Source organism: Meles meles, chromosome 6 (genome assembly GCF_922984935.1).
Source record: "Meles meles chromosome 6, mMelMel3.1 paternal haplotype, whole genome shotgun sequence".
NCBI classification, from domain to species: domain Eukaryota; kingdom Metazoa; phylum Chordata; class Mammalia; order Carnivora; family Mustelidae; genus Meles; species Meles meles.
Genome location: NC_060071.1, coordinates 64642960 through 64670348, shown reverse-complemented (window position 1 = coordinate 64670348; position 27389 = coordinate 64642960). Strand labels below are relative to the sequence as shown.

At 42.0% G+C, this 27389-nt stretch overlaps 1 protein-coding gene across 2 annotated transcripts in view; it reads left to right on the top strand.

The window, feature by feature from the left end:
- Positions 1 to 27389, top strand: part of INO80 (INO80 complex ATPase subunit) — a 136778-nt gene that overhangs the window by 83837 nt on the left and 25552 nt on the right. For both annotated transcript variants that reach the window (XM_046008381.1, XM_046008380.1), the window contains exons 25-27: positions 6952 to 7092; positions 13235 to 13460; positions 17600 to 17727. In XM_046008381.1, coding sequence (XP_045864337.1) covers positions 6952 to 7092; positions 13235 to 13460; positions 17600 to 17727 — 495 coding nt within the window. The remainder of the gene's footprint in view (positions 1 to 6951; positions 7093 to 13234; positions 13461 to 17599; positions 17728 to 27389) is intronic.

The following is a 27389-nucleotide window of genomic DNA, read 5'->3' as shown; positions in this document are numbered from 1 at the left end:
GCACATGAAGTGTGCAATGAAGTGTGATGGTCAAGTGCAGCAGGCAGAGAGAAAGGGAGAAACAGGCTCCCCATGGAGCAGGGATCCCAACGCAGGCCTTGATCCCAGAACTCTGGGATCACAACCTCAGCTGATGGTAGATGCTTAAGCAGCTGAGCCACCCAGGCCCCCCTCACCCTTTTTAAAGATTTTATTTATTTATTTGAGAGAGAGGGAACAAGCAGGGGGAACGGGAGAGGGAGAAGTAGGCTTCCCACCGAGCAAGGAGCCTGATGTGGGTCTTGATCCCAGGACCCTGGGATCATGACCCGAGTCGAAGGCAGATGCTCAACCGACTGAGCCACCCAGGCACCCGCCACCCTTTTTTTAAGTAATCTCTGTGCCCAACATGGTACTCAAACTCACGATCCTTAGATCAAGAGTGGCATGCTCTACTGACTGAGCCAGCCAGACACCATTGGAATTATTCTTGAGTGGATAGATCTGAGAGCAAAGATAAGGGGAAATGCTAAAATTGGAAGCAAGTGTAGAATTCTTTCTCTTGTACTATTCAAGAAATAGTTTCAAGTAAAATTCCTTTGGAGCTACCAAATTAGCTTGGAATTAATTTTTCCACATGCAGCTTTGTCCTTTTATTGCAGAAAATTCTTCATTCTCTGCCATGCCTTCATTTGTTTTATAATGAATAGTAGTTATTGTTCCAGTAGATTGTCTCCTAAATACAGCTTCCTATCATCAAATCCAGGTAAAAGCTTTGTTCTTATTCCTCTGAGAGGACAGGTAATGAGAATTGACTAAGCTACTTGTTGTCATCTTGTTCCTGGTAAGCTACCTCAGACCCCCTACTACTCATTTGGTGGTCTAACCCAGTCCTCACTGCATTCTTTCCCACTGTGGGTATGAACGAATCTGGACAGTGAGAAGCACTCTTCCCAGAGGTGCCTGTAAAACCTTAGTTTTCGCTCTGCAGTGAATGTTAGGTTTGAATTTTGTGTTACAGAGTTCAAGGAAGTCCTATTCTCAAAATACTGGCTTTGGGATGAAATATAAACATGAAGGAACTAAAGAACTAGGCTAAGGACACAGATCAGATGACACTTTTGGGGTGTTTTAAACAAAGTTTAAGGCCTTTTAAACTCTCTTACTTGACGTGAATTCTTGTCTAATATTTCTTTCTTTTGTGATACTTGTGGAATAAAAGCCAGCATGGTTCACTGTGTTCCTCTTAATTTTATTATGCTCCACCCTGCTTTACTGGTGAGAATTTTAAGAAGGAGTAGTAGTGGGGCGCCTGGGTGGCTCAGTGGGTTAAAGCCTCTGCCTTTAGCTCGGGTCATGATCCCAGGTTCCTGGGATCGAACCCCACATCGGGCTCTCTGCTCAGCAGGGAGCCTGCTTCCCCCTCCCCCTCTGCCTGCCTCTCTGTCTACTTGTGATCTCTCTCTATATATCAAATAAATAAAATCTTCAAAAAAAAAAAATAGTAGTTCACATTTTTTATAAATTCATTTGCACACACCTCCTTTGCTACTGTGAGCTCTGGCCAGAGCTCCTTTCTTGTACAGTTTTGTAGGGGCTAATGTGTACAAGTTTCACACATACGAATCTTTTTCTTTTTAATCTTGTTTTGCTTAGAAGAATAAAGACAAAATCCAGAATCTATAGGATATATTCCATGTAGTCATCTTTTGGGGGAGGCAAAACAAATTTTATGCTATATCCGGTTAAAAATGATGACTGGGAGAAGCAGAGTACAAGGTGTCCCCCACTTTTCAAAGGTTCAGGGTTATGCCACTTGGCTTTTAAGAAAGACCTACATTCATACCTGTTTCACTAATCAAAAGAAATCCGAAGAGGACTTTCATTTTACCAAAAAAAAAAAAAAAAAAAAAAAAGGCAAAAAGTGGAAATAGCATTCAGCATTTGTTTGGCACTGAGCCACTACAGTGTGTGTGCACTGGAGCAGTGAGAATGGCACCGCTGAGCCCGTTCCCCAGGAACTGTACTCAGCGTCAACGTGTCATGGCTTTGAACTGTGTCTGGGAGCATCTGTACTTTATCTCAGTTTATTTTGTGCATCTGTTAGCAAGGTGTGTTCTGAGGTATCAGAAAAGCCTAAAAGAGGTTATTTGTTGAGGTCTGGGAATTCTCAAAATATTTTCCACATAGATTAATGGTAATTGCTTCTTTACTTTATGCTATTTCAGCTTCCAAAATTTGCAAAGGAATTCTCTACTTTTGGAGAACAAGGGAAACCTGTACCAGTGTTGATTCCATCTCCTATATCTGTTTCAGTGAAACTGTTGCCATGATAATGGGCCACTTAGGCATCATGTGTGTCAAAAGCTTTCCATACTCCACAGCTTTTGTGAACTAGGTCATAAAAATTGGGGGCAGTTCAGGGTGCCTGGGTGGCTCAGTTGGTTAAGCCACTGCCTTCGGCTCAGGTCATGATCCCAGGGTCCTGGGATCGAGTCCCGCATCGGGCTCTCTGCTCAGCAGGGGGCCTGCTTCTCGCCCTCCCCTCTCTGCCTGCCTCTGCCTACTTCTGATCTGTCTGTCAAATAAATAAATAAAATCTTAAAAAAAAAAAAATTGGGGGCAGTTCAGATTTTGTAATTTAAAATATACAGAAGGATCTAAACATGAAGAATTGTTTTTGAAAAAAGTGGTGTGTGTTTAAATTGTAAACACTATTCTCTGTTAAATGCTTAGAGAGCTTTGATTGGCTACTAATGAAGAATCCCAACCAGAAAGTTTTCAAAAACTCATCTGCTAGATCTTAATTTACAACTGTAGTATCTATATATGACATTATTTCCTGAGATCGTGAAAGCTGCCAACGCCCCTCGTGGAAAGCTCTGAGAAGCCATTGTACTTGGGTTTTCTGTGCTTTATTTTCTCTTTTTGTTTGGTCACTTAAAATATCTGAAAATAGAACCATTTAGTCTAGCAGTTGATCTATAAACACTACGCCCTTTCATTTAAGGGCGTCTTCCTTAAATGAGTCTTAATTTTCCTAACAGAGTCTTAATTTTGGAGAACAAACTGATGGTTAGCAGAGGGGTAGGGGGTTGGGGAAAGGTTGATGAGGATTAAGGAGCGTACTTGTTGTGATGAGCACTGGCTGATGGTTGGAAATGTTGAATCACTATATTGTACACCTGGATCTAATATAACACTACGTTAACTAACCGGAAGTAAAATTAAAACTTAAAAAGCAGGGGCGCCTGGGTGGCTCAGTGGGTTAAAGCCTCTACCTTCAGTTCAGGTCATGATCCCAGGGTCCTGGGATCGAGCCCCGCATCGGGCTCTCTGCTCAGCGGGGAGCCTGCTTCCTTCTCTCTCTCTCTGCCTGCCTCTCTGCCTACTTGTGATCTCTGTCTGTCAAAGAAATAAATAAAGTCTTAAAAAAAAAACTTAAAAAGCAAAACAATAATAATAAAGTGAGACCTTTTCTCTATACCTATGTTTGATGTATTCTTTAAGAACAAAAGCAGAAAATTAATTTCTGAGTAATGAAGACCTAATGGTTACAAATGTTCCTTTTAATTTTAAACAAGACATGGAGAATAAAGTATGCCTCTTGTTAAATGGGTAAATCTGTATCTGAGGGGAAAACATCTGTGTGTTTTCTGTGCTCTACTGTGGCAGGAAATTTACAACTGTGGAGTCTATCATCCTGCCCTACTTATTTTCGACTGAGACTTTTGCATGGTACCAAAAGACTCTCTACCAAAGCCTAACTTCTCTGCTTTGTGTATATTGTGGTTGTGGTAGCAAGACACACACAGCTGCCAGTGCCTCCAGGGTAGTGAAGACACTCAAGAGCCTGAGGAAGGGACACCACGTTATAACCAAATCATGTCTCTCGTAGTGTGACTTTCTGTTTCTTTTGTTCTAATTTGTTTTAGGCCAAAACAGACTAAAGCAGTAATGAACCTTTTCAGTCCCTCCTTCACCTAATCACCCAAGCATCTTATGCAGTGGCGGTTAAGGTGTTCTTTGTGTTCTTTTGTGTTAAGCATTAAGTTTTCTTATTTATAGCAGTGTCTGGTAGTTCATGTCATTATGTGAAGGGAATGTGGGTAATGTGGTATTAAGGACTACCTGTGCTAAGGAAGAATGGATGAAGCCAGATTAAGAGAAAATAACACAAGAAAGTATAGGTTGAGTAAAATATGTTTCTCTTAAGCTAAAGCTGTGTATGAGCATTTTGAGCATGTGAATTTTTTTTAATCTAAGATCAGAAAGCTACAAATCACCTTGCCTTTAGGGACTTCCCGTGAGAATACCATCTTAACCTATCTCATGTAAGACAAGTGAACATGTTTTAGTTTGGGAATGACCACCCCTGGAAGTAGAATTATCATTAGACTTTTTCCAGAAGGGTATTACAAATAACGTATTGTGTTAAAAGAACTCCCTGCAGTGAATATTATAACTCTTACCAATAACTATAAGGTTGAAGAGAAAATAATTGAAAGAAATGTTCATTCTTTCATCTTTTGCCTTTATATTTTGGGAATGGAGTAAATTCAACAGCTTTGTTGAATTTTGCCATTTGAAAATACTTCAGATGAGCGTGACTTTAAGAGATCCCTCGCAGAGGCATTGTTTAGTTACTGCTCTTTGGAAGTCAGTAAACAATTCAAGGTCTTTAGGTCAGCTACTGCTGCTGCCTCAGCCCCCTGGGTGGCAGTAGACACCCTAGCAGTCCTGAACTACTACTACTATAGCTCGATGACACGACCAGTAGTTACTAGACTTAGTAACTACTCGTGGCCTTACCACCAATAATAGGAAATGTGCTTATGGAAAGCAAGAGGAATGCCTTCATCTGTGCATAGGAATAGGATTTTTTTAGGTGTATGTTCTTAGCTATCCAGTATCTAGTATTGGAAGAACAGTATGATACCTGATCTACTCCTCACCCCTGGCTTTGAGAAGGTAGTAGACATAAATATGTAGGGAGGCTGGTGAACTTCAATGCAGATGCTAGCCAACATAGAGATGAGAATGCAGATATTGTTGAAAAACTGTCAGAAGGATAAAATTCTTCTCTAGGTAATGATAGGGATGTCAACATCTAGAGGAAAGTATCAAACGTGACCAAGCTGCAGGGCCCAGTGTTGCAATAAAGCATTGTAAAGACTTTCCATACAGTCTGGTTAGAAACCACTGGAGATGGCCATCTCTCCTGGAAACAGTTCAGGCCTTTCAGTTTGTTAATGACCATTATTCAGAAAATGCTGATTGGTTTTGGAAAACAGATTATGATACCCATATCCTGCTAGACAACTTAAGATGGCTTCTCTCAAAGTGTGATCCTGAAGAGCCCATTGACTTTGGGAAAAGATATCTACTGAACAATGAAGCCTTGAAGAGATTTGATCCTGGAAGCTTTTGGTACAGGAACTCTAACTATGATTCCTCTGTACAGAGTCCTGGTTACTGTTCATCTTGCAGTTTGTTTTCTTGACCTAATACCGTATAAAATTTGCGTACCTTGTGTATGTATTATCTTCCATCTGTATGGTTATTTAGGTTCCAACCTGCCTTTTCTGAGAAAACAATAAAGAAAAAAAAGTGAAGTAATCAAGAATGAAAATCCAAAAATAAAATGTCTAACATTACACTGAAGAAAGAATTGCATCTGCAACAAAGAACACTGTAACCCCACTGATGGATTCTTTTATGTGAACATCCATCCTTTTTTTTTTTTTAAAGATTTTATTTATTTTGAGAGAGAGACAGACAGTGAGAGAGGGCACTAGTGGGGAAGAGAGGGAGGAGCAGGCTCCCCTCCGAGCAGGAAGCCTATTGAGGGGCTCGATCCCAGGCCCCTGGGATCATGACCTGAGCCGAAGGCAGAGGCTTTAACCCACTGAGCCACCCAGGCACCCCCACATATAACTTTTGACTCCCCAAAAACTTAGCCACTAACAGTCTATTGTTAACAGGAAGCCTTACCAATGACATAAACAGCCAATTAACACATATTTTATATGTTACATGTGTTACATACTGTATTCTTAAAGTAAGCTAGAGAAAAGATGTTATTAAAATCATAAGGAAAATACATTTATAGTATTGTTGAGTTCTTTTTGAAAAAAAAAAAAAAAAAAACCATGTATAAGTGGATCCACACATTTCAACATTTCAAACCCATGTTCTTCAAGGGTCAGCTGTACATGCACTGTTAATACACACGTGTGGTACTAAACAGATGTGCCTTATGCCTGGCTGGCTCAGTCACTAAGTAGAGTATATGACTCTTGATCACAGGGTTTTAAGTTTGAACTCCACATTGGGTGTAGCAGTTGCTTAAAATTGTTAAAAAAGCAGTGTGCCTTAGGGATACCTAGGTGGCTCAGTCATTGGACATCTGCCTTCAGCTCAGATCATGATCCCCGAGGCCTGGGATTGAGCCCCACATCGGGCTCCCTGCTCTGTGAGCCTCTTTCTCCCTCTCCCTCTGCCTGCTGCTCCCCCTACTGTGCTCTTTCTCTAATAAATAAAATCTTTTTTAAAAAATGTGTTGAAGAAAAATTTAGAACGAGATATTATTGGCCATCATGTTTTTAATGCAAAATGTGAGTTTGCATCCATGGTATAACAAATGAACCAAACTTCCCCCCCACACACATACACTGTTTTATCTAATGAAAGTTATGCTCTGACTATTTATAATTAACAGTGTCTCTTCCAGAAAAGAGTAGAATTGGAAATGCCACTTGCTTATGGTATATCAGTAAAACCCATGTTTTTAAAATTAGCATGAACCTTGACTATATTATACATTTGGTTCTAAATACTGGTTTATTGTTTATTAGAATTAATATTCATAAAAAGAATGTTTAAATCAAGTGTTTAATATGTGACTTTTTTCCATTTTGCTTGCATTAAACATACTTGCCAGTGGCACTAATTTGCATTTTTGTCTTGTAGTCTCTGGTTTTCAGCAGCCACTGCAAAGCAGTGAGTGGCTACTCAGACCAGGTCATCCATCAGCGGAGATCAGCTACCTCCTCGCTTCGTTGCTGCCTGCTCACTGAACTGCCATCTTTTTTGTGTGTGGCCAGTCCACGAGTAAGTGCCACAGGAGGGAAGAGACAAAATAGATGATACTTGAAGAAATAAACCAACTTCTAAGAGATCCATTTCTTAAACAATTACTTTAAGCTCTTTGGACCTTGAGAAACATAAATCCTTAGTATTCAGAAGACACACGTGGTCCTGGCTTTCCCAAGACAGTGCTCCTTCCTTTAAATTACATTGGTTTGAGAATTGTAGTAGATCGGAATGGCTTCTTTCCCTGACTGTGTCTCTCCTGTGTCGTTCCTCTCATTTAGTCAGGGGCTCTGAACTACCATGGGAGCAAGCCATCTGTCAGGTAGATTATCACTGAACAGCAGGGTCAGGGACAGTGGAATATTTGAAAAGGAGAGGGAGCCATTTGTTACCTGCATGGAGGTTTTTGAGGGTTTTTTAGAGGAGGGGGCCAGATTAGGAGAGAGATTTGATCTGGCCTTATCGCCTCAGTGCAGTCTCCAAATAATAAAAGGAAACATAACACTCCAGCATCAAAAAACTTCTTAGCCTGGTGTTCTCTCCCTCTTCTCAGCAGCCCTGCCTGGACTGTGGTTCACAGGTATGTTCCCTCTGAAAAGTGACTCTTGCACTCTATTCACCACTCAGCAGTCTTAGTTTTATTTGCAGGTTGGGAGCAGTTTCTCTTGTGGTTTCAACTTTGAGCACCTGTTAGATCCTTCCTAACCCTCCATTTATCAAAACAGGGCACTCTGTGGATTGCCAGCATCGCTGGCTCCCCTTTGCACAGTGCTGTTTTTTTACTCTGCTTACCTCTTCCATTCTTTCCTGTCATTGATCAGAGCTAGAAAGAAGCTCTCTTACAACTCTGAACAAGTATGTGAAGGGAGGGGGCAGAACAGAGATGCATCAGACTCTGTGGTTAGAGCAGAGAACAAGTTTCAGTCTTCCTGGCTCATTTCCTTTCTGCTCCAAGGAGCATCTTTCAGTTAGCCAGGAAAACTCTTTTTTTTTTTTTTTTTAAAGATTTTATTTATTAATTTGACAGAGAGAGATCACAAGTAGGCAGAGAGGCAGGCAGAGAAAGAGGAGGAAGCAGGCTCCCTGCTGAGCAGAGAGCCCGATGTGGGACTTGATCCCAGGACCCTGAGATCGTGACCTGAGCTGAAGGCAGAAGCTTAACCTACTGAGCCACCCAGGCGCCCCAGCCAGGAAAACTCTTAAAGAGGCCGACATTACTTACCCTTCTGTGTTTTACCTTGTTTTCTCCACTCATTCTAGAAGGTCTGCTGTGTTCACAGTTCTGTTTAAAGAAGGTGGAGCTTTCTGAATCTTCCTTAGTGACATTTTTTCTGTCATTATTGACATCAGCTTGCATTCTTTATTAAGATATCAAAGGTCAGAATCTGGCAGGGGTCCCAAGAAAGTTGATGAAGGGAAATGAGATGATGGGACTGAGTCCCATTGACTCCTGCCTGCCTTCCCTTCTTTCTGCTGACCCTGTACTACATGAACTTGATTTGCAGGCCACTGTCAACTGTGATATATATTAGCTATCTAAATAGAAAGTATTTAGATGTTCTGTATATCCTGTTCTGCCAAAGCATTTTTGGTCTTGAAAGCTTTAGTCAATGCAGGGAAATGCACCCTTTCTAGAACACATCTAAAGTCAGGTGCTTCTATAGAAAGTGGTCTTTAGGCTACATAGTTGTGTGGTTCATTTCTTTCTCACCCTTCCAATCTGATATGTATACTGTGAGGCCTGATAAGAGGAAGTCTAGATTTCAGAGAGGGATGTCTAGATATTTTTACTTCTCATATCCCTGGTGACTTATAGAGCCAATTAAAAAGTGAGCCACCTTGGGCTGTCATTGCATTGACAGGCATGACAATTCTTCATTTATTCTACTCAGAGCTCTCTGGCCAACCACTCTGAAGAAGAACCCCACTCTCCCAACAGACTCACACATGGGATACCCCAACTGTACAGCTGGAGGCTTGTTTTCTGAGGAGCCCAGAGTCGAAACTGTCAGCCTGGTGCTGCTGTTTCCCTAAAGAATAGTAAATAGTGACTAGTTTGAAGAAAGCTAAAATAGCATAAAGGTGGGATGGCAGGCAAGGAACAGGAGAAAACTTTATTATTTGGCTGAAGCACTCTGCACTAACATCTTCCTTTCCTACTCAGCCACTCTCTCCATAATTGTTATAATAGAGTTTTTTCACATAGCAGGTGCCAAACCTGAAATAAGAGTAATTACACCATGGTTATATGGACGGGAAGAGGAGTTTTAAATATGTCTGAATATTTTATACACTCATCCGCAAGCTTTTACCTTTCAGATCAGGCCTGGGGTGTGAATAATCCTGAGATACCTTGATTGTCTTGTATTGATTTCTAACCCATCTATGGTGGGGAAATACTGACTTCCTTTGAAGTCTGAACCTTAGCCGTAAGTGAAACAAATTAATGTCCCTGTCTTGTGCTGTGGAAACTTTCAGGGTCAGTTCTAGAAGAACTGTGCCTGCCACTAAGGAAGGAATTATAGGAGCTGTTTTCTTGTTAGCTGAGGAAATAATTCTGCTGGGTTAATAAACTAAGACCCTGGAAGTTCATTTTACCAAAAAACTGAAGCGCTTGGAGTGGTCACGCTTCCTAGAGCTAGAGCAGGAGCATACACGTCCTCAGGAAGGACGCGCTAAATGCTTGAGGAGACAGCCCTTGAAGATACTATAGTTTAGGAAGTTAATGAAGCAAGAAGCAGAGGTTAGCTCATGTGAGACTAAAGGGAGTGTGCATTTCCATTTGTGGGGAGGGAAGAATGGTGTGGCATGCTTCATCTCTCCCTGCTTCTGAGCAATCAGGAAGGCCTTGTGGGGTTAGAAGAATGGGTGGAGGCCATTTTTGAGAGAGCTGACTTGGGAAGCACAGTTTAATTAGAAGTGGACTTGTTTGCCTTCTCTTAGACCTCATGAGTTCACTGCTTGCGTACTTATGACATGACATTCTGTGATTTTGCATATATCTTGATCCAGGGCCCTTGCCAACGAAGCTTATCAAAACATTAACAAATATTTCACTAAGAACTGGGCCTCACATACCTCCTAGTTTTCAATCCTGGACTTGGAAGGATATCAGCAAAATGAATTTGGAAAATAGGTGAAAGTTTATAACTGGAGAAAATTGTTTTGTTTTTTGTTTTTTTTGTTTTTTTTTTTAAAGATTTTATTTATTTATTTGACAGACAGAGATCACAAGTAGGCAGAGAGGCAGGCAGAGAGAGAGAGGAGGAAGCAGGCTCCCTGCCAAGCAGAGAGCCTGATGTGGGGCTCGATCCCAGGACGCTGGGATCATGACCTGAGCCAAAGGCAGAGGCTTTAAACCCACTGAGCCACCCAGGCGCCCCGAAAGTTGTTTTGTTTTTAAACTGTGTAAGGACCCTGAGATCATGACCCGAGCCGAAGGCAGCGGCCCAATCCACTGAGCCACCCAGGCGCCTGGGATCGAGCCCCGCATCGGGCTCTCTGCTCCGCGGGGAGCCTGCTTCCTCCTCTCTCTCTGCCTGCCTCTCTGTCTACTTGTGATCTCTCTCTCTGTCAAATAAAAAAAATAAAAAATAAAAAAAAAAAAATAAAAAAAAAAATAAATTGTGTAAGGGTGCCTAGGAGTGAGTCTTGGGCAGGAAAAACATTTTCCCTGTGTCATTGTTCCCCTCTTCCTTTGTGCTGAGTTTTTAGCTTTTGATTTTTCATCTGGAGAATCTGGGCCCAAAGTCTATATGTATTTTTTTTTTTAAAGATTTATTTATTTGACAGAGATTACAAGTAGGCAGAGAGGCAGGCAGAGAGAGAGAGAGGAGGACGCAGGCTCCCAGCTAAGCAGAGAGCCCAATGCGGGGCTCGATCCCAGGCCGCTGGGATCATGACCTGAGCTGAAGGCAGAGGCATTAACCCGCTGAGCCACCCAGGCGCCCCTATATGTATGTATTATTGTTCTTATTGTACTATTATTATTACTATTATTAGAGAGAGCACATGCATGAGAACAAATGGGGAAGGGGCAGAGGGAGAGGGAAAGAGAATCTTAAGCAGACCCCATCCCCAGCACAGAGCCTCATGTGGGACTCCATCTCACAATCCTGAGATCATGACCTAAGCTGAAATCAGGAGTCGGATGCTTAACCCACTAAGCCACCCAGGTGTCCCCCCCCCAATCTATATAATTCCATTACAAATTCTGGTTTTCTACAAAATAAACAACAAAAACAAAGCAATTATCTTTGAGTGTAAAATTGATCAGTATATCTCATTAGAAAAGAGTAAATATGGTTTACTCCTCCGAAAGTATATATACTGTATAGAACCGATCATACTTGTGTAGTCTAACCACTGCTTATGTAGGAAAGGACAGCCACTATCCACTATTGACCATGCGGTTCTGGGACTCATACCGTAGTTGGTAGATAGCTGCTGCGTTACTGCCAGGACAGGCCACATCAGGAAAATCCAGGTTTTATCCACCAGTTTTTTATTTCTGTCTTCATTTGTCTATGTTCAGCTTTCTGTGGGAAAAAGGAATAAACTGGAAGCAAGAGAACAAACTCCTTTTGAAATGTGTAAAGATGATAGGAGATTACCAACAACTGCGTCTGGTATTGTGTGTGAAACTGGTGTGTGAGCCTGTCTGGGTTTTGGAGCTGCAGGGGGCACCCGCTTGCTGTGACTCCTCCCTGTAGTTTTGTGTCTGGACTGTAGATGGCACTATTTTCTAGCAAACTCAGTTCAGCTTCATCTCTGACTAGAGTAGAGGACGCTGTGGTATTAGTAAATCATGCTCTTTCTCTTGTTTTGGTATCCTCTAGTCTCCAGTAGAGGCACCTGCAGCCCTGTAATCAGCTAGCTAACTGTTAGTGTACCCCAGGGCAGCATTAAGGCTTAGCCTGAGGGGCTGTGGTATTCATTAAAAGCCTAGAGTTACTGGCTTTTCCTTTAGACCTTCTGGATCAAAATCTGCACTTTAGATAATTTCCCGAGAAGATTCTTCTACATACCAAAACTTCACAACCATTCTATTGCCCTAACGATTGATGGGCATGAAGATAGAAAAGCTAATAGTAAGATACATTTTCCTAAATGTCTCTCTTCTGGGAAATAATAGCAACAATAAAACTAGCTAACTAGGTACAGCCAGTGTTCTGTGTTCTGATCTCTCTCGTTCCTCTGCGCTTGCTCCTTATACCCAGTTTCTCCACATTTCTTGGTCTTGCTCCAAGGTTTTTCTGAGCAATTTAGTGCATATAATGGGACTTTCGCATTTTTATCAGCCTGAGCATACAGATAATCACAACCTCCAAATTTCAACAGAAGGTAACTCAGGCTTCTAATCAGGTGATTTCACAGCTATCTGAATACACAGATGCTTATTAGAGTAGGAATAGACCCAAATCACTTAAAGGATTAAAAAGCCTGTTTCTTAATTGGCGAGAGCCTTCTATTCCATGGGTGCGGGGTGGGGGGCAAGCAGCACTTCAGTGTTGTTGCACCTTGTGGGGAGATGAGAGTTTGTGCATAGGCTCTGTCCTAGCCAAGAAATGAATCCACCACTCTCTGGCGGTAGCTTTCTCCACCCCCTTCCACCATATCCCAGCTTATGGCCTAAAAGAAAGGTTCTCTTATCTTTCATTAGGCTTTTCAGCCAGCAACCTGGTCAGGGAAGAGGAGAAAAAAGTCTTGATAAACTTGGGAACTTTGCCACAAAACCATTAAAGATCACTTTAAATGCACCAGACCAATAACCCTTTTTGTTCTTTAGTAATGACTGTGTAGCTCCAGCTCCCTTCCTGATCTTCCCAATCTGTGTATGGCTACTAGAACTTCACCAATAACACTACCCAGCAATGAGGGAAGTGGCAGAGTTGGATCAGAGATCTATAGAACCATGATAGAATCATTCCTGACCTGGTATCCCAGTTTTTCTGAAAATTCCAGCACTCTCTGGATCTTTAGCTTGCTGCAGATTCATGTTGTAAGTGGTTGGCCTTTTACCTGGACCAGCTCACTAAGTCAGTTATTAGGGGCAGCTTAATTGTCAGGACAAACTAGCCTGAGAATTATCCACATTTATCTACAAAGTTGGGGTGTAGGAAATGTGCAAGAGCTGTCTCACATGACTGTCTCACTGCAGGTTACCGCAGTGCCATTGGATTCTTACTGCAATGACCGCAGTGCAGAATATGAGCGGCGAGTGCTGAAGGAAGGAGGGAGTCTAGCAGCCAAGCAGTGTTTGTTAAATGGGGCCCCTGAACTGGCGGCAGACTGGCTAAATCGACGATCCCAGTTCTTCCCAGAGCCAGCTGGAGGACTGTGGAGCATCAGGCCTCAGAATGGCTGGTCTTTCATCAGGATTCCAGGTAAGTTCTCTGTTCTTGTGGAATGTGTTCCCACCTCTGGCAGGGGAAGAGGAACCGAGGAGATACTCCATGTGGTGGCTTTAGATACTTGGAATTCAAAGTGCTTGGGGTTTGTTTCCTGTTTTGCCCTTACTAACTTCATAGGTAAAAATACTTGAGTAATTTATGACTTAAGAGAGAAATGTTCTTTAGATTTGTGCTTACGTACTCTCCTTTGACAAGCTTACAGCTGAGAAAGGAATGCCACTCTTTAAAAAAAAAAAAAAAAGGAGCCGGGGGCAGAATAAAGTTGGTAGGAAAGGCTCCAGGTCGAATGAGTACAGTTGTCTTGTGCCATTGCCAGTAGGGTGAATGAGAATGTCGTCACTTCAGAAAGCCTAGTTGAAGTAGCATAAACAGTGTCCTGCACGGAGCACTAGAGATCTGAATGATAACCAGAAGAAAAACAGTGTGTTTTGTGCCAAAACGCTAGCAGATTCCCAGACCTCCTAGAGTCAAGGTCGAGGGTTGAAAGGAAACTAGGTTTTCATCTTTGCTTTAGTGAGACTACTTTTAAGGAAACTGAACACAGGATTCCTAGGCTTATGTTGCAAACACCTGCTGGCAGACTGGAGTGCTAGTTGAGGCCTACCACGTTAGTTTTGGTCGTCCAGATTTTCTGATACTTTGATTGTTTTCTTTTTACTGGATATAATGAAAGTAAATTAGAACTAAGCATTCAAAAGAGAGAATCTGCCAAGTGTCAAGGGACTTTGGGTCACCCTCATCATATCTGGGATGGGGGGTGCTTTGAACTAGAAGAATCCATCCTGAGTTTATGAGAGCAATATAATATGTGGCCTCATAGCAGACTTAGAACACCTGAAAGCAGTGGGTGAAGGTGTACTGTTGGAAAACAAGGGGGAAAGCCCAGTTGTAAAGCAGGCCTGGTTAGTAGTGGGAATAGAGGACTGAAATCCAGGAGGTCTGGAAACCATTGAATCCCAGCCAGAAGATGAGCACAGGTGTTGAAAGAAGCAAGACAACACCTTATTTCTTCTTTCTCCCTTCTTTACTCCGGCTCCTAAGTTCCCAGTACAGGAGTAGAGGGCTTATTGCTGGCGCTGTGGGAATCTCTTGTGGCTTTTCCTGTTCTTTGAAAGAAAAATGGACCTTGTTTAAATAGCAGGAAGTGTCTGAGTTCTTTTCGCATCGATAAAAAGCGCCAGCCTCACTGGCTGTTTACTGTGAGAACCAACCAGCTCCTCACTGACCCCATTGTGCTCTGTAGACTAGCTGGGGCAGGGCAGCGAGGGGTGGGGGAGTGAGGGGTCACTGGAACCCATATTTTATCTCTTTTTGCTCTATTCTTTTACATTTTCTGTTTCCTTGGGAAGGATTGGTTCCATTATAGTCCCCGAAAGACCAAAATCTCCTGGATTTCTCACCTTGAATGCATCTCCCTGTTTCCCCAGGAGAAGGATATTTATCCTTTCAGAAGTCTTCTCTCCTTGGAAAAAGGAGGTATTTCATCTATTAGCCTAGTTTTACTGCCATGGAATATACTCATTTTGTCCCTAAATAGGCTCTTACACTGTGGCCAGTAAGAAGTTGTGTCTAAGGGTAGATACTTTCAGCTTGTACTATAGGATTGTGGAAGATGTTGCAAGAAAGAGGTTAGGTCTGTACAACATTTTGAGATCCTGTTTTTAAGTGAGGTTGGACTTGGCACAATCAGTCTAATTTCTAGGGGATTGTGCTCTTCTTGGCTCTGTGCCCTGCTTAGCAACAGGTGGTGCTGTTGTCCAGTGCAACTTCGGTAGATCCTGAGAAATTGAGTAATGGATGCTAGGCCTGAAAGACCCCAGTGTGTAGAGGGAAAGAAACCCGTTGGTTTTTTTGTTTGTTTGTTTGTTTCTGCCTGTCTTTGTAAGGACAAGTACTGGGTGATGAGTTAACATGCTCAGCGGAGAAGCAGAAACACTGTTCGTTGCTTCGGTATTTGAAGGCTATGGCTGCAGTTTCTTTCTGCTTAGTCCTTCTCTTTCAGGGCAGTCCAGAGAAACCCAGTCCATACACTTTCACTTCCCACATACACGGTAACAGCTAACGAGTGCCGCTCTTGCTTCTCTCAGGTGCTTCGGAGTTCTGTGTGCATCTTCATCTCTGAGCCTCCTCCTCTTAGCATCAGTTCGTTCTAGTTAGCAAAGGAAAAGAGATGTGGGAAGCAGGGATGTGTGAAAACTATTGAATCACGACTTTGAGATGAAGCTTCTCAAAATGCAGACACTAGACTGATTTACATACGCTAAAATATTTGTGTGGAGGGAGTAGATGTGAATGGAGAGGGAAGATAAGCAGCCTGCAGAGATCCGATGAACCCAGCTTGCCCACTCTTCTCAGTGATGAAAACTGTATTTGGGCTTCTCTCTTTTTTTTTCCACCGTCCTGCGCTTTTAATGAAAAAAGAAAGAAACTTATTGTCTAAAGCTGATTGGTAGCTCTGTGGGGAATGTTTAGGAGCTATCAAAACTGAGGGATCCCAGGGAACCCAATTAAAAGAGAAAGGTAATTGTGACAAGAAAATATTGAAGTTGTTAGGAAAGCATTGCCGCCTGATCAGACTTGGAATTCATACAGGCCTCCTTGTCTGGTGCCAGGGACAGGGCCTAGCATTTGGTTCTGTCCCAGCTGCAGTCGTTTGATTGTGTTGGTAAGGAGATCAACAAAAAGAAGAGCATTTCAATAATCTAAACAGGACCAAACAAAGAGGCTGAACAAAGGTGTGTGTGCCACAGTGTCGGGGAGGGGGTGGTGGAGGGAGAGATGTGGCCTGGCAGCGTTCCGAAGGTGGGAAAAGGCAGGCAGCAGTGCAGAGGAGTAAACATCCAGGGCCTGTGGCTTTGTAGCAAAAACAGAGTGGCCGATGATTTGTTATGGTGCTGTCAGCACATCCGTTCTCGTTTGGTTTATACAATGATTACGACTTGGCAAATGGTGGCGAGAACAGAGAAATATCCATTGAGAACTCTTGGGTTGCTCTCAACAGTCAGCCTCTGCCGTTCTGAGGGGGAAAAAAAACATGGGTTTTAACCCAGAAGCTAGGGACGGACCGTATGTTTTTTAATAGTTCCCTTTTTTACTTTTAGTGGTTAGTTGTCTGTGTCGTCTATCCTTTGTCTCTCCTTTTTTGCATCCCATGGCCACTTCCACATACACACTTAAATCTCCTGGCCCCTTCGGCCTCGTTTCTTCCCTCTCTTAGTAGCAGCGATTGTTCAGGGCATGTTTATGGACCAGTCTGCAAACAGGAAGCTCTACTTCCTGAAATGTGATGGGAGTTGAATGATACTGAATGGATAAGATGAAAATTTGAGAGCTAAGTGCTCTATAAAGATCTCTGGCTAAAATGCTCTTTTTTTTTTCTTTTCTTTTAATGGGATGAGGAAAGAGAAAGCACGAGTTACTAAAAGCAGCTTCCATTTCACAGAAACCCAAAGTCAGTCCTTCTGAGAAGCTGAACAAACTTTATTGTCTTTATTGAATTACAGTTTAGGATAATGATATTTACCAGCCAGCCTATTCGAAATCATCCAGGAGAAGGAGTTTGTATTTACACAGAGGGGCAGGAATGGTTATGTCTATTTGGATTTCTCGATATTTAAGTGTCTCCAGAGACAGGCAAGATAGCCTTTGTTTCTCTACATTCTCATGCTTTCAGGAGGTGTAAACCATTTAGCCACAGAACTAGCAGAAACAAATACCTAGAGATAGGCTGAAGAAGGAAAAGAAAGTTTCTCAGGTCACCTAGAGCAGATATGACACGGACCTCACTCTTTAGATGTCCATGTGTACCTGTTGTCCCCCGAGTAAGGACATGGAGCAGGGAAACTTTCAGTTGTCTTAGCAGCAGATATCTGATTGGGAACTGTCCTTTGGAAGGGAACCTACACCTCCCTCTTTCAGGGTTCTTCCCAGAGCACTACTGGATCATGATTTAACAGTGCTGTGCATTCTTCTCTAGAGTTACTTTCCTGCTCTTGTGATGACAAGCATCCTGGTTGTAGTAATTTTGGCTGCATACAGCTTTGCAGTGAGTGATTTTGCTGCTTCAATTAAATACAGTTTCCCCCTCCTCCCCACCCTTTTCTTCTCCCCAGGCAAGGAGAGCCTCATCACTGACAGTGGAAAGCTGTATGCCCTTGATGTCCTCCTGACTCGGCTCAAGTCTCAAGGACATAGGGTCCTTATCTACTCCCAGATGACCAGGATGATAGACCTGCTGGAGGTAGGAGAAGGAACCTTGGGGCCTAGGACACCTTGACATTTAACTTGCAGGAATCACATGTCTATGACTAATGTCCGTCCTGCTTAGTGGGAACCCAAAACTTGTCTTTGTGATTTTACTGTGTATAAAGTGAGGAGAAGCAGCTCCTGGCAGATCTGAGAATATGCAAAGGACTTTTACCTCCTTCCCTACACCAGCAAAATAGAACGTCCCCTACTCCTTCCTTTACTAGGAAAGAAATTCCCTAATTTTAAAGGAGAGCAGAGTTAGGAATTACTTAAGAAGTCCTCTGAAATACTATATGGGAAACAAGACTTAAGATTAGTTCTGTGTATAGAAAACCAGAGAGCAGCTGTTCAGCCTGACTTAATGTAGTGGTCTCAGCTTGACACCATATTGCGTTCTGCTGGAGGAACTTTAGCAAATACTAATGTTTTGTCCCATTCTCAGAGATGGTTATTTAATACCTTTGGAATGAGGCCTAGGCATCAGGATACTTAAAAAAGCTCCTGAGGTGATTCTTACAGGCAGTCAGAGTTGAGAACCACTGGGTTATGTTGAAAGATACAACTTACTTGACTGTGCAGGGCAACTTTTGTTTCTTCAGTTAGCTCTGTGTTGACGTTCTCTCTGCTTTCTTGTTGTCTGAGTGGAGGCTAATTATTTGATGGAGAGGAAGTCATGGACATGGAAATAGGAGAGTGAAACTGAGGACAAATAATCACAAGCCACCAGAGTTAGCATTTAGAGCTAGAAAGTTGAAAAGCGGCTGGTTGGGGGGCTAAAGCACCTGGATGTAAGTAGTATATAAATATTCGCATGTTTTTCTGTGGGCTTTTTATAGCTAAGGCTTCATATTCTAACCCTGCTACTCCAGGGAGTAGCTGGTAGTAAATTTGTGGAAATTGGAGCATGATTATCCCTATCTAGGAATAAGGGAGTAGGGATCTTATCAGCACAGAAGGAATGAAGGCTAGCATAGGGAAGAAGTTTTAGGTTTCTAGAAGCCAAGCCTGGCTTACTGAATTTCTCAGTCTGTAGTTTGGTAATGCAGTAGCAGGCTCTTTTTAATAATCTGGCAACTTCTTTTAGCATATTTGAGGTCACTTTAATCACTAAGTTTGGCATTTAATACAGTGTTTAGTCCCTCGATTGCTGTCAACAGGCTGAACTTTCTGTTTTGTCCTATGGAATAGGTCACCTATTTCTAAATGATGGAAAAATGCTTATTGCTGGCTGTAAGTCACTGTAAGAGAAGTAATTAAGCCACTGTGTTTACCTTGTGTTAAAGGTCCTAACAGCAGTAATCCAAAATAAAAGGACTGCCTGCATCTTTAATGTTCTGTTCAAACCAAATGATGTCAATAGCCCAAAAATACGAGTAACTTTCCTTCAGTGGGGCTTCTCTTACATAAAGTGTACTTGCCTTGTCCTGCAGAGTCAGGGAAGTACAGATGAAGTAGTGATCTTGCACTGCTGTGAATTTTAGAAAAAGCAGTATACTAAAGATTTTGTAAGAGAAATGATGATCTTTTTTTCCCCCAAGACTATGTCGGTGTATTTTGGAGTCCTAAAGTTCCTTCATATTAAAGGAAAGTTCAAGAGTAAGTGGGGTAAGCTACCAAAAAATAGCTGGCTCTGAGAGCTGAAGGGGAGTGTAGATGGTTTAAATTTGATGAATCCTACATTTTAGTTCCTCTTTCTATGTATTACACCCTTCTAGGTATTCCTAAATGGTACCAAAATAAGTGATTCAGAGTATGATAATGAGCTTTGTTCAGGATGAGTGCTGTAAACCCTTCCCACCAGGGGCACTTCCTATCTCTTTCTAATCCAGCAGGTTCTTTGGAGAGGTTTGTGGGAATGTGGACAATGTGAGTAGGTTTTACAAACATGGCAGCCTGAGAACCTTCTCTAAATATAGTCGCATCTCTCCATGGGGAATTCGAAATTAGGGAAAACTGAATTTCACAGCTGCTGACATTCCTTAGCCATATGAATAACATGCATCTAGGATGCTGAAGCCAGAAAACATTGCTACTGTTTACATGTTTTACTGAAAAACTGAAGTGAAACTGTTGTCTAGTTTCATTTTAACACTATACTATTTTTTTTTCCTTCAACATTACATTTCCTAAAAGTTCATTTGTCTTTCCTTTTTTGGGGGGGAAGGGGGGTTCTGTTTATTTTAATACTGTTTACTCAAATGACCGAGAGTCTGTATTTCAAGAGGCTAGTCTTCAAAATTTATTTTGTGGGCATGGAGTTAAAATGCCCACAGTTTTTAATGTATGTCTAATCATTCATTGAAGTGTAAAGGTATTGTGGATCTTATGGCAGTGCAGGATTAGGTCTATATTTCTTTACCTTTTCAAAGAGTTATTCTGGGGTTTGTTTTGTTTTCAGATTTTACTTATTTATTTGACAGAGAGAGAGACAGCGAGAGAGGGAAAGCAGGCTTCCTGCAGAGCAGGGAGCCTGATACGGGGCTCCATCCCAGGACACTGGGATCATGACTTGAGTCAAACAGAGACGCTGAACCGACTGAGCCACCCAGGCGCCTCTGGGTTTTTTACTCATTGTCATAATAGAAGCTTTCATTGTAAACATTCATTAGAGCTGTGTTTCAGCTCTAAAACATGACCAGGCTTGTGAACCTAAGAATCATGTTATAGAAAGGCCCTTCTGTATAGATGTTTTCCCTTGAATATGCTTGACCTTTGTTTAAAAAAAAAACAACAAAACACCTAGACTCTTGCCTTGCCTCTTCATTCTCAATGTGTTGGGGGTTTTGTTTGGTTAGTTTTAGATTAAAAAAATTTTTTTTGGTGGCGCCTGTGTGGCTCAGTGGGTTAAGCCTCTGCCTTCGGCTCAGGTCCTGTCCTGGGATCGTCTATCTTCACCTTGGCTCTCTGTTTATTTCTAGGACTCAGAAGAACCAAAATATGGTAAAAATTCACATGCTTCTGTATGACCAGTTTTCCATTTGAGGAGAAATGCTAGTTCTGGGCACTTAATATTTGCTCAGTATTTTTTTTTTGAAGTGATTGATAGCCTCTTTCTCTTAGGCAAAAATCTGACTTTAAGTTTCTTGTGAATATATCAGATCTTATTCCAAATAGAATTCTGTATTCAGAAATGTATTATTCTTTCCCATGGTATCCCCAAGTACTGTTTCTGGATAAGGAATAAGAAAGCAGACTGCTAAACTTCCAGGGCCAGAAAGCCTGTGCCACAGGCAGAATTCAAAGCCATAGAAGGGGTGGATATGCTAGCTCCCTAAATGTTATATTACAGATTTATTTTATATTTACTGAGTCACCTGTAGGGTCTTTGCTGGTGGGCGTGCTCTGGAAGCAGACAGGACCTCTGTGCAGTTGAGATGATGGTGTCCAGCTGGATGTCAGACAAAGCTTTTCCTGCCATCACCATTTTTACCCGAGTTTGGAACTTTTCACCCCCTACCACCATATTCTGACAGTTGCAAAAAGCTTTTAACTCACTACAGATGACTTACATCATCTGGGTTGTCTCATTTGAGGTTCAATCCTGTTGGATCAAGCAGCTGAGACTCTAGTTGAAGGAGGTGTCAGTATTTTCTCTGAATACTAAAGTACTTGGAAAGGGTCAGCCAGCTGAGCTGGTACTGTATGTGGTGTGATTGTTAAGTACTGAAACCCAGACAAATTTTGTACTGCACAGTGTATGAAAATAGTACAGATCAGAATTAAATCCAGATAATTTATAGCTAATGATGGCATTTGAGACACTCAGTTGTATAACTTGCCTATTCAACAAGTACCTCACTTGGATAGGATTTATTCGGAATAGACCTTCTGTCATTCATAAGCTGCTGTCTCTTAGAACTCCTAGTTACCTTCGGGAGCTGTGATTCTGAACCTACTGGGAAGCTGGGTTTGCTAAAACTGCCCCACGGAATGAAAAGCAAATTGGGGTCACTGTTAACTAGCATTTTGATTAGGCTTTAGGAATGATGGAAGGAAATGTGTCAGCTTACAACTACACTAGATTTATTGTTTCATTCGCTTCTTTTCAGGCCAAGCATGAGGAAGGCATTGTGCTCGGCAGATGTGAATATAGGTTAAATGTGGTCTTTAACTTCAAGAAATGTATCTAATGGAGGTTATATCACACACACACAAGTGTCAAGTGTACTGTGATACTAGAGCCCAAAATGAACCATAAACAGAGCTGAAGATAGCAAGATGGATACATTTATTTCTAACTGGATCACTTGAGGAAGGGTTCCCATTCATAGTGACTTCTGACCTGAACTTAAATAGAATTTTAACCATCAGGGAGAAAGGCATTCCAGATAAGGAAGCCAGATGTAAAAAGGCACAGAGACGGGAAGGTACAAGACATTTGGGGCAGACTAGCTCAGTGTGACTGAAGCATATGGTATAGGAGAAAAGGGAGTAACACACATAGGGTGAAGGCAGATTATGATTGGCCTATATATGTCTTGTGATTAGGTCTTGCTCCAGAAAACTCTTGTATTTGATAAGGGAAGGATGGCTGCCGTATTTCATTCATTTAATGTAATTTGCTTGGGCAACGGAGAGGTTATAATAGAGACCGAGGGCAGTCTTATTCTTTGCTACTGATATACCCCAAAGATGGCAAGTGGCATGTCCAGGATATAGTTACACCAGGAGGAGGTTTGTGGATCATAATGAGTCTTTCCCCCAAATTGTTTGGGGAAAGTGAAATTGGGTTGAAGTGAATAGCAGAGGCAGCTTTGAAGTGGAAAAGAAGACTCAGAAGGGAAGGCTCTTGTTAGAGATATACAAACATTTGCCTTTATTTTTTTAAATGCCCAATTACCCTTTTTTCTGTGATGATAATGGATGGAGATTATGGACATGTATTAAGAACTTTATGTGGCTTCTCCTTGACACACCACAACCACCTTTTTTTCCCTAGTGGTGGTGAGCTGCTCTTCCATGTGGAAAGCAATGAAGGGGTTAACCTGGGGCTCTTGGCACCAATTAAGTTGAGTTCCTGTCCTAGCTCCCTTACCCACTACCTACGTGACCTTAGAGACCTTACTTAACATCTGTACCAGGAGGACGGATAACAACGCCTGTCTATTGATGACTATAGTGAGGATTAGATAAGCAAAATACATACAGAATAGTGTTTGTCACTTAGTAAATGCCCAGTAAATGCTAGCCACTGTCATCACCACTACTGCAAGTGAACCTAGTACCTTTTAATTCACCACTGAGTTGTGTGAATGTTTGCTTTTATTTAGTGTACTTTATAGGAGTGAGAGGTACTTGTGGAAAGTATTTTGAGTTACACTGATAACCTCTGCAGCTACTGCTTTATAACTTACAGATAGGATCCACTTCTCAAAGTATATTTCAAGAGTGGTTTTCAAACTGGTGGTGTGGGATAGAGGACAAGAAACTTAGGTAGAGATTAAGCAGATGGGGCCCTGGACTCCCCCTTCTTCATCAACCAGAATAGTAATACCTTTTTTTTTTTTAAGATTTTATTTATTTATTTGACAGAGATTACAAGTAGGCGGGGGGGTGGGAAGCAGGCTCCCCGCCGAGCAGAGAACTTGATGTGGGGCTCGATCCCAGGACCCTGGGACCATGACCTGAGCTGAAGGCAGAGGCTTTAACCCACTGAGCCACCCAGGCGTCCCCAGGATAGTAATGCTTTTTATCTATTTTATATTAGAGGGGTTTCTTTTTTTTTTTTTTCTTTTTAAGATTTTATTTATTCATTTGAGAGAGAGAGAGAGAGCACATGCAAGCAGGGGCAGAGAAAGAGGGAGAGGTAGACCCCACTGAACAGGGAGTCCGATGCAGGGCTTGATCCCAGGACTCTCAGATCACGACCTAAGCCAAAGGCAGGTGCTTAACTGACTGAGCCACCCAGGATCCCTTAGAGGGGTTTCATATAAGATTTCACTTGGAAAAAGAAAAAGTTCCAGTGCTTTTGAAATAGTATAATGAAGGGTGCCTGTGTGGCTCAGTGGGTTAAAGCCTCTGCCTTCAGCTCAGGTCATGATCCCAGGGTCCTGGGATCAAACCCCACATCGGGCTCTCTGCTCTGCAGGGAGCCTGCTTTTCTCCTCTCTCTCTCTCTGCCTGCCTCTCTGCCTACTTGTGATCTCTGTCAAATAAAGAAATAAAATCTTTAAAAAAAAAAAAAAGTATAATGATGTTGTTCTCCAACAATGTTTCTCAAACTTAAATGTACTTACAAGTAATACATGTTAAAACACAAATTCTGACTCATTAATTATGGGGTTTATCCCTCAATTCTGCATTTGTTTTTTGTTTTTTGTTCTTTTATTAAAGTAGGTTTCCCGCCCAGCATGGAGCCCAGCACGACCTCAACAACCCTTGAGGTCAAGAGTCGGATGCTTAACCATCTGACCTACCCAAGTGCCCCTCAGTTCTGCATTTTTAACAAATTGCGGGTGTTGCCAGTGCCGCTTATCTGAAGGCCATGCTGCAGTAGCAAGATTCCGATGGACCCCGTCCTGCCTTCCCTTTGTAGTGGTGGTTCTCAGCTGTAGATATAGGGTTTCTCTTGCACTCATCTTTGGAGCTTTTTAAAAATAAACCAGTCCGGGCCCTATCCCAGACCTGCGGAGTCTGAGTCCTTGGGGTGGGTGCAGGCACATGTATTTTTAATCCCAGTTGAGAATCACTACTCAAATACCAAGAGTACATCTTGTCCATAACCCCTTTGGCTTCTTCAGTAATTTTTTAAAATAGTATCTAGTAGGACTGTATAGCTCTCAACACTTCCTAAATGTTAAAAGCCATAATTTTTATTTTATTACTTCAAGCAGTATTAGAATTTACTTTGGTTAGTAGTTATTGATCCCACAAGAATCCACTTGAGAGTACTGATGTTCGTATTTATTTAATTAATGGAGGATACTAAATTATGAGACAGCTGGAAGAGGAAGAAGGTCTCTATTTGGTTTCTCTTCTCTCTTTGCTGCTTTAAGTGGAATAAAAAGAATTGCTTTACAAGTCTCTGGGAAATTTAATCATACTGGTGTATCATTTTCTAAGTCTTTGCTAAATACCAAAAGGACCTTGGTGAGAGATATCCTAGATTTCTAGAGAGTACCTTGTGTAAGGAAGGACTGGGTAATGGTTTGTCTTTCTCTTCCATAAGCCTTCTTTAATGAGGAGTGCTAAGCATGACGAAGTTCCTGCAGACCATAGTAAAGTCATCCAGCAAGTGGTAATCAACCAGTAATGGTTCTCAGAAGTGGAAATGAACTACAAGGAGTTGGGGCATGACTGGGAATGTTCAAGTGAATCTTAGAAAATGTTACGATGTAGGGGCGCCTGGGAGGTTCAGTCGTTAAGCATTCTGCCTTGTGCTCAAGTCATGATCCCAGGATACTGAGATAGAGCCCTGCATCAGGCTCTGCTCAGCGGGAAGCCTACTTCTCTCACTTTCTCTGCTTGTGTTCCCTCTCTCTGTGTCTCTCTCTGTCAAATAAATAAATAAAATCCTTAAAACAAAAGAAAAGAGAAAGTTATGATGTAGAGATTGTTAAATGGAGAAAGATACGTACATACATATATGTGTACATACATATACATGTATGTATATATGAGAAAGATTTTTAAAATAAATTTTTGAGGGGCACCTGGCTGTCTGTCAGAAGAGCATGTGACTCTTATTTCAGTATCGTGAGTTCGAGCCTCATGTTGGGTGTAGAGATTACTTAAATATAAATAAATAAATATTCACAGTTCTATGACTTAACCGTTTATTGTTAGAGTTTGTGTTTTGATTTTAACAAAATAGAATTTGACTTTATTCTAAATCTTTTTAGATGAAACTGAAGCTGAACTAAGCATAGAAGTGGGCATATATCTTGAAATGAGCATTTGAAAGAAATGAGGCATTTCTTTCCAGATTAAATTAAGTATCTTTTCTAAACCACCCAGAATTTTTATTTGTTTAAAGATTTTATTCATTCATTTGACACAGAGATCACAGGTAGGCAGAACAGCAGGCAGAGATAGGGGGGAAGCAGGCTCCCCGCTGAGCAGAGATTCCAACGCGGGGTTGATCCCAGGACCCTGAGATCATGACCTGAGCCAAAGGCAGAGGGCTTAACTCACTGAGGCACCCAGGTGCCCCATAAACCATCCAGAATTTTAGAAACACATCTAGAATAGCTTTGGTATAGCCAGAATTTTTTTTTTTTTTAAGATTTTATTTATTTATTTGACAGAGATCACAAGTAGGCAGAGAGGCAGGCAGAGAGAGAGGGGGAAGCAGACTCCCTGCGGAGCAGAGAGCCCGATGCGGGGCTCGATCCCAGGACCCTGAGATCATGACCTGAGCCGAAGGCAGAGGCTTAAACCACTGAGCCACCCAGGCGCCCCAGAATTTTTTTTTTAATATTTTATTTATTTATTTGACAGAGAGAGATCACAAGTAGGCAGAGAGACAGGCAGAGAGAGAAGGGGAAGCAGGCTCCCCACTGAGCAGAGAGCCTGATGCGGGGCTCAATCCCAGGACCCTGAGACCAGGACCTGAGCAGAATGCAGAGGCTTAACCCACTGAGCCACCCAGGCGCCCCATAGCCAGAATTTTTGAATGAATATTGGATTGGTTTTTTGTTGTTGTTGTTAATCTCTGCCTTTATCTTTTAGCTGTTCTTTTGTGGTGTGAGGATGTAGACATTCCTCTATTCTGCTTTTAGCTGCTTTTTCCATGTCCATTTACTTGTTGTTTTGGAGCTATTTACTGAAATTGGATCTAAACTCATCTAAGCCTTCTGAAATCCCACTGCTCCACTGGGTGGGAGAGCAAAGGCTTAAAGCAGTAAACGGAAAAGATTCACTTCTGTTGCCTCGGTAACAGTCTCTCTGTAATCAGCATTGGTTTGACTATGGTCTAGGATTAATACCTCTGGTGTCATGCAGACCTTGACATATAAGTGATATCAACAGAAAGATCTACAAGAAGATTCCTTCATCAGGGGCGCCTGGGTGGCTCAGTGGGTTAAGCCTCTGCCTTCAGCCCAGGTCATGATCTCAGGGTCCTGGGATCAAGCCCCGCATCGGGCTCTCTGCTCAGCAGGGAGCCTGCTTACCCTCTGTCTCTGCCTGCCTCTCTGCCTACTTGTGATCTCTCTATCAAATAAATAAATAAAATCTTTAAAAAAAAAAAAAGATTCCTTCATCAGTGCTCTCACTGCGGTTAGAAGTTCTGGTTCAGAAGGCAAGAGTGCTTGTGCAGAAAGCCCACCTTGTGGTAGAAGTCCAACCAGTGGCTGTCTCTGTGTATAATCTAGTTATTTGGTTGTTCTCGATGGCAGCATCTCCTGATTGGATTAGCTGCCAAGCTATAGTGAGCCTTTCAATACTATCATCATGCTCTCATTTTTCACCTTTTCCCCTGAATCCTTCCTTATGTAAAATACCCCCTACTCTTCTGCCATTAATCCAGTGTCATTATTAGGGCTGTTCCACTAAATATGAACTTGAAACTCTTCTTTGAATATGTTCTACTCCTCTTTGATTATCAAAGCCCTTAAAGAGCCACTGGAGAAAGAAAGAAATAGTAAAAATATATACAAACCACAGTGAAGATGTGTGCCTCAGTGAGCTTGTCTACTTTGTCAACCAGCCTCT